The 13,494-nt window shown below is 49.1% G+C and overlaps 1 protein-coding gene across 1 annotated transcript; it reads right to left on the bottom strand.

The window, feature by feature from the left end:
* Window positions 1-7,317: 7,317 nt before the first annotated feature.
* ID2 (inhibitor of DNA binding 2) lies at window positions 7,318-9,840 on the bottom strand. Its single transcript, XM_004609373.2, has 3 exons — window positions 9,328-9,840; window positions 8,926-8,989; window positions 7,318-8,068 (listed from the first exon to the last, which is right to left on the bottom strand). The coding sequence occupies exons 1-2, from the start codon at window positions 9,673-9,675 to the stop codon at window positions 8,933-8,935; spliced, it is 405 nt and encodes a 134-aa protein (XP_004609430.1). The 5' UTR covers window positions 9,676-9,840; the 3' UTR covers window positions 7,318-8,068; window positions 8,926-8,932.
* Between the last annotated feature and the right edge of the window lie 3,654 nt (window positions 9,841-13,494).

Below are 13,494 nucleotides of genomic sequence, written 5' to 3'. Positions count from 1 at the left end.
ACTCTCTCTCTCTCTCTCTCTCTCTCTCTCTCTCTCTCTCTCTCTCTCATCTTTCAGAGATGCCAAAAATATACTCTTGCCTTTATGGAAATGGAAATATTTATTTACCTCAGCTCAAAATTCTTCTGATAGAACTATGTCTAGTGAGCTACATTTTATGGTGTCTGGGTACTTAATATGTTACTTTTGGATCTTAAAAACAGCAAGTTAATTTTTGTCATAAAGGATGAAATCAAATAGGTTATAGGTAACAAGTTAGGAATAAATGGGTTGTAACGATAAAAGACTTATAGACGCCGTCGACATCTAGGCAGCTGGAGGAAATGCCAGCATCATTCCTAAATTGAGAGTTTTAGTGATAAAGCAAGATATGGCTGGAGGAGTTACGTGACCAAAATTATCCCTGCCATTTCCACCAAATGTTTCCCGAGACCTTCTAAAATGATGCCTGTGGTGGGGCGGCAGACAGTTTTTAAAAAGGCGTTTCTCACTTGGAGGACCTACAGGTTTTAGTTCTTGCTCACAATCGGGGGATCTGCTCTGATTTTCACCAACAGAAACCAGGGTGCCTGGACTAGCCTGCCCCACAAACCAAAGTTCTTCAAAAATGTTAAACTCTTGTTGAGATCTGCATGTGCCCTGGAGAAGACTCAGAGGCCAACGTGCCTGTCGTGGGAGCTTCAGGCTCTGAGCCTGGAGCCTCCCCGCATGAGCTGAGGATGCTCCCAGCAGCTCAGCCATTTGAAACCCCTGGTGCTGCAATGAAGCACGTGACCTGGGGTGCGGCTCACCCAGGTGCCGTAAGCAGCACAGATGCAGTGTGTGACTCCCGCCCCCACGACGGCTACAACTAGGATATGTGCCCGCACCACGACCAAGTGTGTGGGTGGCCCCTGCTCATCATTAGAGCAGACACAGCCAAAAGGGAAGGGGAACTTTTTATTTTAACAGAAGTGACAGCAACGGTAAGTTAAGCCCTTACCCCGACAGAAGCAGACACAAGACATCTTTCTGAAATGTAATGTTTACAACTCACATAAGTATGTGGAAGGACACAGCAGTAATGTTGCTATCTTAATTTGCGTACTGTTACTGTCCATCAGTACCTCCAATTAGTACCTCCTCATTTAATACCATGATTCTCTGCCCTTCTCTGTCTCTCTATCTATTTTGTAAGGAGGATGTAGCAAACTTTCAAGCTGCACCAATTTTTTATTACGTGGAAACTTTTTGTTTGTTTGTTTTTGGGGTCACACGTGGCGATGCACAGGGGTTATTTCTGGCTCATGCACTCAGGAATTGCTCCTGGCGGTGCTCGGGGGACCATATGGGATGCTGGGATTTGAACCCAGGTCGGCTGCATGCAAGGCAAACGCCCTACCGGCTATGCTATTGCTCCAGCCCCATACATGGAACCTTTTTTAAAAAAATTAAATTTTATTTAAAACACCATGATTTACAAAGTTGTTCATTATACACTGTTCCACCATCACCAGTGTGACCTTCTCTCCACCAGTATCTCAAGTTTCTCTCCCAATTCCAACCTGCCCAAGAAAGAGGATTTTAAAAATGTACAAAAGAAAAGGACTTGTATGATCAGTCCCCAAAGAGCCCCTGGTGTCCACATTCCACACCCTGACAAAAGGTGGCTTTGGTCTGGGTGTTCTCTCTCTGCCTGCCTCTAGGGACAGTCAGCTGTCCCAAGGCAAGCCCCCAGCCCCAACCCCTCCGTAAAGGAACCTCAGTCAGCAGGTAAGGAACAGAGGCTGCCTGCGAATCTGGAGCTGATTGTCCAGATGAGCTGGGCCTGCGGGGAGCTACGCCCCCCAACCAGGTAAGTCACGTCTATCCCTGAGATCCGTGCGCCAGAGAAGCAGAGCAGGATGGTGTTTCCAGCGGCTGGGGTTAGGGATACTTGATCATGCAGCCACACGGGATGAATCCATAATTAAAAATCTGTTTTAAACCCCAGACTTGGTCCTCCTTCTCAGAGTGGCACAAGACTGAGGGTTGAAGATTTCCGGACACACCAGAGGGGTCCACACGAGTAAGGAGCCTGCACAGGCTCAGCTTTGTTCTTAGGGAGGAAGCACTGACTGGGTATGGGATGTTCTGAGCTGCAAGGGGTGGCTGGAGGGAGGCAGAGCACAAAGGGGAAAGACCAGAAACAGCAACTCACCATGTGTGAGCATCACAAGCAAGAAAAAAGCACGAACCCTGGCGAGCAGGCATGTCAACATGGTCCCCAACAAGCCTCAGAGCCAATGGGGTGAGTACCTCAGCCACGCATGGGTGTGACTCCCTGGCTGCTGCAAACACACCACACCACACACACACACACACACACACACACACACACACACACACACACACACACACACACACGGTGTGCTGATATAAGAGCTGATATAAGAGCTGTTTTTCCTTGTGGATGTATTACTACACATTCTCACTCACATTCCCATCTTCCCCAACACTTGTCATTTTCTACATTTTTAAATAGGGCTGCCCTGGTGGTACTCGGGTGGCGGGGAGGAGGGGAAGGGGGTCCCACAAAAATGACACCAGGCAGTGCTCTGGGTGTCGGGTCATGCCAGAGATCAAATTCAGGGCCAGTTACACACTTGTTCCTCCACTCAAACTATCTTCCTACCCTCTCTGGGAATTTGCTTTTGTTTTTAAATAGTGACCCTGCTGATATCCAGGGACTGGTTGTGCATCTTTTGCTACTGATTAGAGATGCTGATCATCTTTTCTTTTTGCTTGTTTGGGGGCCACACCGTGTGATGCTCAGGCATCACTCCTGGCAATGTTTGGGAGACCATGTGCAGTGCCACAGATGGAACCAAGTCTAATTAGTCTATTTTTAATTTTGCTGATTGACTTCTAAGTGTCATATCCAGGAAATCATTGTCAAATCCATTGTCATGAAGTTTTCTTCTAAGAGTTTTACAGTTGTAGATTTCATGTTTAGGACTGATGCATTTTTGAGTAAATATATATATACATATATATATTTGCTTTTTTGGGTCACACCTGGCAATGCACAGGGGTTACTCCTGGCTCTGCACTCAGGGGACCATATGGGATGCTGGGAATCGAACCCGGGTCGGCCGCTTGCAAGGCAAAGGCCTTACTCACTGTGCTACCGCTCCAGCCCCTGTGTTAATATTTTTATAGAGCACTGATGCACAACTTCATTCTTCTTTCTTTTTTTTTTTTTGTCCCTGGAGGTGGGGGGAGAAATTGTGTTTGAGTCATACTCCATGGTGATCAGGCCTTAAGCTGGCTCTGTGTTCAGGGATCACTCTTGGCAGTAAGAGAGGGACCATATGCGGTGCTAGCGATTAAACTGGGACCAATCAATGCAAGGTAAGTGCCCCACCTACTCTAATATCTTTCTGGACCCAACCGCATTCTTGTACAAGGAGGCATCTATTTTTCCTAGTATTTTTCCCAGTTGGAAATTTCCCCAAAGTTCATCATTTATTGAAATGATCATCCTTTGCTATTAAATGATTTTGGTATGCTTGTCAAAAACTCTTTGCACGCACATATTCAGATTTACTTCTGTATTCTCTAATCTCTCCCACTGATCCACACACATGCACTCATGCCATTTGCACACTGCTTTGATGATTAACTTTGTAGGAGTCTGAAAATAAGGAAAAGGAAATGGGATTTCTCCAACAAGGTTCTTTAAAAAAAAATTGTTTCAGTTTTCCAGGGTTCCTTGTTATATCACACATATTTCAGAAATAATCTTAATATTTCTTCCAAAAGGATCATTGGAATTTTGACAAGGATAACATTGAATCTGTAGATTACTTTGGATGACACTGATATCTAAATGATATTAATTTCTCTAATTCATGGACATTTCTCTAATGCATGAGCCTTTCTAGCTTGGCATACTTTCTTTAATTTCTTCAGTGTTTTTTCAATTTTTCATTGTATAAGATTTTCATATCTTTAGCTATGTCAATTTTCAAGTATTTTATGTAATTGCAAATAGGACTGTTTTTATAATTCCCTTTTCAGGTTGCTCACTGTTAGTGTATAAAATGTTCTAGTAGCTCTTAGTCTGGGTTTTAACATTTTTTAAAAAATCTTTAGTTTTTTATTTCAATAATTAGAGCTTACCATTTTCTTTTTTCTCTTTCTTTCTTTCTTTCTTTCTTTCTTTCTTTCTTTCTTCCTTCCTTTCTTTCTTTCTTTCTCCCTTCCTTTTTTTCTTCCTTCCTTTCTTCCTTCCTTTCTTCTTTCCTTTCTTCCTTCCTTCCTTCCTTTCTTCCTTCCTTACTTTCTTTCTTTCTCTCCCTCTTTCTTTCCTTCTTTCCCCCTTTCTTTCCTTCTTTCTTTCTTTATTTTTGGCTTTTTGCATCACACCTGGTGATGCTCAGAAGTTATTCCTGGTTCTGCATTCCTGGCAGTGCTCAGGGGGCCATATGAGATGCTGGGGATCAAACCCGGGTCAATCACGTGCCAGGCAAAGGCCCTACCCACTGTACTATCACTATAGCCCCACACTATGATTTTCTTAGCCTTGTATATAAAAAAGTCCTAAGACCTCATATTTAAGTAGAATTTGTTGCAGAACTGCAAGACAAATACACATTAGAAAATTAGTATAGAGAAAAACTAGATTCATCAATGCTATAAAACGTTTTATCAAATCACTTCAAATTATAATTTTAAATTCTCACAAAACCCATAACAATGAAAGGATTCATCCCCAAACTGATGGAGACTCTATCTTATAACCAAAGTCTAAGGCCATGACTTGGAACGTGTAATAAAGAAAGCTTGATCTGTCCTCCTTAAGATCTGAAATCATCTTAATCCTAATCATAACATCTCTCACCCCTATTCCTTTAATGTAACATTCAAGGCCAGTTCACTTCCCTAAGTAATTTGAGGGGGGGGGGAATTACATGAGACGAAAAGTTAAGGAAAGAGCAGGGAAAACATTCTGACTTTCATCTGAAGTCACAAGTCAATGGTCCCCACAATCCACTTACAATGTTTATGAGGCTGGGGATTACATCTGGCACTTTTACTAAAGTCCAGGACAGAAGGTAAAGTAAAGTTAGGGTTAGATACTACTTTACAAAAGTGATCGTACCTAAACTAGTCAGTAGTAAAGATGAGATGAGATACTTATCTGGGGGCTAGGGAGATGGTACAGCCGGTAGGATGCTTGTCTTTATCGCAGCCGGTCATGGGTTTGATTTCTGGCATTCCATATGGTCCCCCGAGCACAATCTGGGGTGACCCCGGAGCACAGAACCAGGAGAAAGCCCAGAGCATCTCGGGTGAGGCACCCAAAATAGACTCACGTGAATTTTACTGTGTACATACCAGGAAAGTCTTATTTCTTGTGTGTGTCTGTGTGCACACGGGGGGGATTTGAACCCATGCCTCGTACATGCAAAGCGTACACTCCACCACAGAGCCACCCCTGCGGTCACCATCATTCACTCTTCAAAAAGCATTTTCTCCCCTAGGACATTTGTTGATGGTCCATCCCAGGCTCCAGCGATCGCCGCTCGCGAGCCGCCATTCTCAGAGCAGCCAGCAGGTGGCGCGCGGCCTCCACCGGCAGGACCCTCGCACTCAGTTCCGGCTCAGCCCCAAAAAAGTCCGCGCTTCAAACCGAGCCGCTTGCCCGCGACGCTGCAGCCGCCCCGGGTCCTGATCCCAACTGAGCCGTCGGCCCCCGTGCTGAGGCGTGAAGGGGCCCCGGCCCACCAGCAGAGTCAGCAGCGGGGAAAATCTGGAGCTTTTGCAGAAGACCCTTGTAGAGGGGTCAGACCCCCGCGATCTCTCCTAGCAGACGCCCCGCGCGCTGGGGTCAGCAGGGGCAGGAGGGTCCCCGGAGTCGCTTTCTGTGCCCACAGGGGACAGTGAACTGTCTCCACGCTTCTGCCCTGCGCCTGCGGTGCAGAGCGCTGGGCGGGCTGGCGACAGGTGGCCCGGACGTCAGGTGACAGGTCTCAAGGGCGGGTGGCCTCCGTTGGGACATCCCTCCCCCCATCCCCCAACCCCGCATGCTGGTGCGCGGCCCGAGCCCACTTCCTTCGGGAGGAGGGGGCGGGGTGGGGGTGATCTGGTTGACAATCCGGTAACCTGGGGGCGGGGCGGGAAGGGCAGCGTCTGGGCACAGCACGTGCTCACCTACGGGGCTCGGCACGGAGGGGTGCGGGGGGTGGGGTGTATCCGGGGAGGTGGAGGATTGGGGTACGCGGTACCCCCCACCCGGGGGGGGGGGCGGTCCCGAGAAGCTGGCGCGCTTGGAGGGGTGCCTGGGGCGCCGCTCCACGCCCTGGCCGGTGCTCAGCGGGGATCGATTCCGGGTCCCGGCCGGGAAGCGCCCGCAGGGGCAGACTCGGTGGCGCCACCCACACACCTGCTGGGGCTGGGCCTGAGAAAGTGGCCCCAGGTGAGACACACCGCCGCACCCGCCGCCTTCCCCTCCCCCGCACTTCCTTCCGCAGCTCCCAGCCACCTCGGACCAGCCTTCCAGAACCGCCCTCCCCACCTCCGGGGCCTCGCGGCGCCGGGAACGGGCTTGCTGGGCTGGGGACTCCACGGGCGCTTCGGACACCGTCCCCAGGAGGAACCCGGCGTTTCGCCGCAGGGGCCCAAGACGCGGGAGGGCGCGGGCGCCAGAACGCTCCTTCTCACTTTCTCGGTGGCTTTCGAAACGTCTTTCTCTGCACTCTTCTCCTCCCCCCTCGGGGCAGTCCTGGGGTGCAGTCAAGAGTGAAGGGCACCTGCCTAGGAAACTGGGCCAGGCAGACCGCAGCTGGTGCGCTACAGGTGGAGGAGTAAGTGCCCAGCCCGTGGCGGGGCGAACTCGGGGCTTTTGGCTTCAGTGGCCCCAGAGAGCCACACAATGGGTCTTCTCGCCCTTCTCCTGAATCTTCCATCAGGTCCCCACTGCAGGGAGTTTTTTCTCTAGGAAGGATCTATTTCATTTACTCCACAGAAGTTGAATAACCCCCAGACTCCACATTCATACAAAAAGGAACGATCGAACTCGAACTCTCATAAGACTCATCTTTCAGCATCCCTCAAGCGCGGGTGGGCTGTAAGGAAACATTCTCTTTCGAGCCTCTCACCACCCCCGCCCACCCCCTCCCCCGACTTTTCCCCAAATGCAACAGGGGCAGCCCTTGTCCTCTAAATGCTAGGCTGAGTCCACATCTGTGGAAACTTTCTGCGCGCCGCCAAGTTCTGCAGAAGAGAGAGTGGAGGAGTTAATACAAGAGGTATAGGAGAAAGAGATCTTAAAAACCATTCGGCACTCAGATGTTGACTTCAGACATGTTTTATTATCATTTTATACAGTCTACATAAATTTCGAACGTCTTTATTTGGGTTCAGTTATAACATGACATAATAAAAATCAAAGCACTGGGTCTCTGAAATAAAGCAGGCAATCACCATTCAATAAACACACTTGGATTTATTTTGTATAAAAGGGTTAAATTTACAACTAAACTTTTATAAAAAGTTTAGCAGGAATAAGTACATCATTACACTTTGCAGAAATAGACATCTCTGCCACTATACAAGAAAACTCTAATTAAAGAGTTCACAAGGTTTCACTCAATATATATATATATATATTTATATATAAATATACACACAGCATTCAGTAGGCGTGTCAAAAAGGTAATTTCTGACCAAAAGACTTCATTTAAGTTACTGAATACTGGATCCTTCTGGTATTCACGCTCCACCTTTAAAAAAAGGCAAAGTCTGCTTAAATTGGGCAATTCCTTGTGATTTTAACGATTTCGCTCCCCATGGTGGGAATAGTATATAAAGAAAACCTTCCAACTGCAGAAAGGGCATTTAAAAGTCTTTTTTCATAAATAGCTAATATCAGAGTCCAGGTCCAAACACCCTGGGGAAAGATGATGACTTCGTTTTCTTTCCTTTTTTGTTTTAAGGTCCATTCGACTTGTTGTCTGCCTTGTGATATGCTTGAAAAATAAGTTCAGCGCCATAAAAGATGCTGTAGTTCTATTGTTGTTGTGCAAAGAGAAGTCGTAAACACCTGCAAGAGATCAGGAGAAAAAGGCATGATTAGGAGAGCGTAACCTGGGCAGAGGAAGGCACACTGGCCAGAAGGAAGCCCCGATTTGAACATTTAACCAGACACTCAAAGACTGGGCAAACCCTGGTGTCCAGATGCGACACACACCCTGGCCTCAACAGCACAAATTAAACATTCAGACAGCAAAGACTCCAGGGAAAAAACTTCCCAACGCAATCTCCTATTTGGATCTCCACGGCAGTGCTCACAGGCGCCAGTCTGCTTCTTATAACAATTATTTGATTGAAAACAGCCCTTTTAGTTAACAGATAGGGAAGTCCAGAATCCCACATCACAGGGTCTGAGGCACAGGGGAGCAAAGCTCAGCTAGCCGAATCTCATAGGGCTGTAGTTTTAGGGAAGGAGGATCCCTGTGGAATTTGTAGCGATAAGATTAATTACACTGAGGTTAGTACCTCATAGTACCAAAGCAATTGTAGAAAGCCAGGCTATTACATGCGCACAGAAGCCCATACACATTTCCTTGCACCACCTTCATAGTAAGTGACTGGCATCTTTTTTTTTTTTTTTTAAAGAGGAAAAATGTACTGTGATCTTGGGTAATCAGAACTAGAAGCCCCTTTAGCACACGTCGTGGACAGTGTACTATGTGTAATACAGGTACACATTTATTTACTAAATCCAGCATTTTAGATACACAACTAGCCTTCCACACAAAAATGAACCAACCACACAGTCTCTCTCTCTCTCTCTCTCTCTCTCTCTCTCTCTCTCTCTCTCTCTCTCTCTCTCTCTCTCTCTCTCGATCCCTCTCTCCAAGAGGCACTTTACAGAAGGGAGCACAAGCAAACACTCACCATCTACTCAGCCACAGAGCGCTTTGCTGTCATTTGACATTAACTCAGAAGGGAATTCAGAAGCCTGCGAGAGAAGAGAGATAAAAGGAACGATGTTAGACAATCTTAAGAAGAAGAGGCTCTTTTTCTTCCCTTTTTCTTCCAATTAAAGTAGTCACACAACAGCAAGTTCCATTAAGCACGTTTATATGACAACTCAGGCTCAGCGACAATGCATTAATATGTCAGAACTTATCAGCAAATGCAAGCAAGTCTCAATTTCCAGCAGACTTGTAAGAAAATAAAGTTAATTAGCTCATCGCTAAGTCACCAACTAAGGTGGTCCTGACAATGGATCTGCGACAGCCCCGGCGGTCACTGGGGTACGCAGCAAGGAGAGGGGGCATGGGCTGCAAGTCCTACCTGCAAGGACAGGATGCTGATGTCCGTGTTTAGGGTAGTCAGCGGCGTCCTGGACGTCTGGCTCTGCCCGGGTCGCTGGTGGTGCAGGCTGACGATGGTAGGGTGCGAGTCCAGAGCGATCTGCAGGTCCAAGATGTAGTCGATGACGTGCTGCAGGATTTCCATCTTGCTCACCTTCTTGTTCTGAGGGATGCTGGGCACCAGCTCCTTGAGCTTGGAGTAGCAGTCGTTCATATTGTACAGAAGGCTCATGGGGTCGTCCACCGGGGTTTTGCTCCGGGAGATGCCCAGGCTGTGGTCCGAGAGACTATTTTTCCTAACGGACCTCACTGGACTGAAAGCTTTCATTCTGACCGCGGGGATGCAGAGACAGGGAATAGGAGGAGCAGGCTTGCCCTGGAGCTCAGGCCGCCGCCGCCGCCTGCGGAGCTTCCTGCGTGCGGCACTGGGCTCGGCTCAGAATGAAGCCGGGAGCCCGGCGGGGCGGCTTTTATCCTCACTTGCCGGGGCCCTACGATCCAGCTCGACTGCATCTCCATTGGTGGAAGGCGACCTGTCCATTAGGTCGAGTCGGCTCCCCGATTGGCCGGCACGAGCGCTAGGTGCTTCCGCGTTTGCAGCCAATCTCCGCGGCGTGGGCGGGGCGGGCGCGAGCCCAGCTGGGGTGGTAAATAGAGTACAGTAAGCGCGGGGCGGGAGAGGACCCGGGGAGTAAAGGCGGGGAGGGGCGGGGCGGGAGGTTCGGGGTCGGGGAGCGGGGGACCTGGACCTCTCATGTGCATCTGAATTCTAATTTCCAGGGCGAGGCCAAACCCTCGCCCTACGCTGTGACCGGAGAAGCCTTGCACACCTTGCTTGGAGCTTTCAACAGCCCTTAAATCACAGCGACACGGGCCAGTTCTGCACAGCAGCACGAACGCCCGAGTTTACTAGGAGCTACGGAATGTCATCGAGAAAGAACACACATATTTACCTTGAAAAAAGTTTGCCTTGAAAATTCGGATAAGGAAAAGCCATACATGCGTAATGCGCGCGCGTGCCTACACACACACACACACACACACACATACACACACACACGCGCGCGCGCGCGCGCGCGCCGCTCTACCTCCAGTCCACATTGAGGCGGGTTAGTGTGGGATCTTTCACCCGAGAGCGACACTGCTGGAGGCTTTATTGTAAACGCTGGAAAATGCACACTTCCTGGGAGCTGCGTCCTACCTGGTCGCTGGTCTCTTGAATTGCTTTGAGAAGTCGGGTCCTTTCTACGTTCCAATTCTAGGCCAGGACAGAGCCCTTTTAATGACCTATTAATCCGAAATTATGAGGATGTTTTGCATATTGAAACTTTATTTGCATGTCTTGCCCTTGAAAAGCTGCCTGTCTGAGCCCTGCAGCTAAATAGCAAAGTAACGTGATTAATGATGTGCTAGTCGTAATTTCTGGCGTCACATTCCATCACCTGCAGCATTTTCGAAGTTTCATGAGAGGTAGGTGGCCCTAGTCACTGATGGACATCTTCATATTATAAAAGAGAAAATCTGTCATGTAGATTCTGGGTTTGGAATAATTTCAGCACTAGAATTGAATCAGCTTCCTATTTTCCTTTTTCCCTCCCCCACCTCTAAATCTCTAAGAACCCATTTCTGCAGTCTAATTAAAATTTTTCCCAGCTATTGACTCAAATACCTTTCAGTTCATTCACACATTATTCTAGCTTCACTAAAGAGCGAAGCAAGTTGTGTTTTCATCGTCATTTTTCACTAGAATACAATAAAGCGGAAAATCCCAGAAAACTTAATGTTTCCAAATCACTTGTTAACTTTGTGTCTTTATCCTCCCCACCTTTGCATTTTAGAAAGAGGAAGCCGGCAGAACCCAAAGTTCAATAATGGGGAAGCACTTTTTTTCCCCTTCAATTAATGATTAATTTCTCAGCTGGTGGCCAGCCCATTCTATGACACTGACTGCAGCCAGGTGCCTGCCCCAGGGCTTCTCCGGTGAGAGCTTTGATTGCGATAAGGTGCATGTCACTTTCAGGAAATTCAGCCACTTGAGTTCGGAGGATGGAGGCGGAAGGTTTCCTGTTCCGCACAGATCTCAGGCCACAAAGGCTGCCTGCAACTTTATTCCTGACAATGTTCAATTAACAACCTCTGCAGATACGAAGTCTGGGAATGATTTCATACCCCAGTACCCCACGGTTCGAGCCTTTTGATGTACTCTGTGTGCATGTGTTTCTGTCACATACGTGCCACAGTGGAACAGATTTTGTTTTGACACTATTTTGGTTCATGATGTTATACTTTGACTATTTTACAATAATAGCCAATGTAAACAAACATCTTTGGGATTCTCAAATTATTACTTGTGATTCTTGGACATTGCAGCTCTGTGATACTGACGCATTCCTAGCTTTTTCCAAGGACACCGTATGTGTACATCCGTGCCAGCCTCATTATCCCACAGTCAGGCTCTGGACTGCTCATCACGAGTGTTGTGCAGGATCACTTTGCACACTTACTAAGTTGATTAAGACAATGCCTCCTCCCATGATCATTTCTGTCCCCTGATGTAGTACAATTGCTAAATATGGTGAAAGTCTTCTGGTGTTTCTTTCTTTAGTTGCCATGTCAGAGTCCAGCCTGCCTCACTGTGTAGAAGTTGACTCAATTGGCAAGATACCCAGTCCTACGTTACATTCAAAGATCACTGCCAGGGAATTGTAAGACTGGATAAACTAATATTTGCTTTCTGCTTTTTTAAGGGGGGTGCTAGTTTACCTAACGCAGCAACCCAGTGCGAGATTTAAATTTTTTCTGTGAGGGAAGATGGGTGTTGGAAAACGTTCAGGGTGGGTCACAATCTTTAAAAAAAAAAAAAAAGTCACTTGGAGGCTCAGTGGAGTTTTGCGTTTGAGGCCTCTAAAATTCAAATGGTCCCAGCTGCAGAAAGGGCCAGAATCTGTAGATCCGCGGGTGATGGGAAGGTGTGAAGGTTTGGGGGGGCGGGGGAGCGGCGGTGTTGACCCAGGCTACCCACTGCTGTCTCTCTCCCCCCTCCACCCCCTACTCCCCAATTTAAAGCCACAAGTCTGCCCTGGAAGTTTCAATGACCTGATTCCAGAGCGCACTGACTCACTCGCTCAGTTTCTCTGCATCCCAGGCCGGGCCGACAGCTCGCAGCGCTCCGAGCCCCCCTCGCTGTAATCAGAAGCAGCTCCGGGCAGGGCGCGCCGGGCCAGCCAACGCTGCCTTTGCAATCCCCGCGTGATGCAACCGGCAGGGGGTGGAGGTGGTGGTGGTGGAGGAGGGGGGCGTGCAGGAGGAGTGGGGTGGAGCGGGGGCGGCGGGGGGGGGGGGGAAATCGTCTCAAGGTCCTCCTTGCACATCTGGCGCAATTGCAAGCGTTCGCCTTTCTTCCCCCCCGGTTTTGTTCTCACAGCTGTGTCCATTCCTCCCGTGACCCCTCGAGTGATCCCTGACAGGTGATGAATTGGCAGCGGCAGCGGCGGCGGCGGCGCGCGGGCCAGGCCGCGGCGGGGCCGGAGCCCGAGCCCCGGAGCAGACTCTCTGGCGCCAGGCGCGTGACGCCGCCCATTCACGCCGCCCTGCAGCCTTGTCCTCGCGGCGCCGCTCAGGCGGCTGCCATGGCAACCGCGCCGTCACTCAGCGCGCGCGCCCAGCTGATCAATGCCTGCGAGGCCCGGCCGTCCCGGGCTCGCCCTGGCCGGGCCGCCCGGCCCGCGCGCACCTGCAGCCGCTGCACGTCTTAAGTTTCGAGAGATTTGGGGCGGGGTGGGGGGGGGGTGGGGGGGAGGTGGAAAGGAAGGAGCACCGAAAAGGAAAAGAAAAGGGGAGTCAGAAGGAGAAGAAGGTGGAAAATAAAATGCACGGAGAGGGGGAAAAAAAAAAAGAAAGAAATCTTCCTCTTGCAAGAAGGAAGATAAATGTGGCTTGGAAGTTGCCAAAGCAAAAGGTTTTTGCCGTTGTTTTGTGGGGTTTTGTCTGTTTGTTTTTGCCACGGAGGCGTTCAGGGTGGGACTGGCGCGTGACTCGGGCGGACGGCGAGGTCACTGTCTCAGCTGATCCTCGAGGTCTCGGGGATAACTTTGCGGGCGGATTCCTAAAATCGCCTTTGAGGAAGCCCCCACCCCAAACCCAGTCC

This window comes from Sorex araneus, chromosome X, assembly GCF_027595985.1.
Source record: "Sorex araneus isolate mSorAra2 chromosome X, mSorAra2.pri, whole genome shotgun sequence".
In the NCBI taxonomy this organism is placed as follows: domain Eukaryota; kingdom Metazoa; phylum Chordata; class Mammalia; order Eulipotyphla; family Soricidae; genus Sorex; species Sorex araneus.
This window is presented reverse-complemented; position numbering and strand designations above follow the sequence as displayed.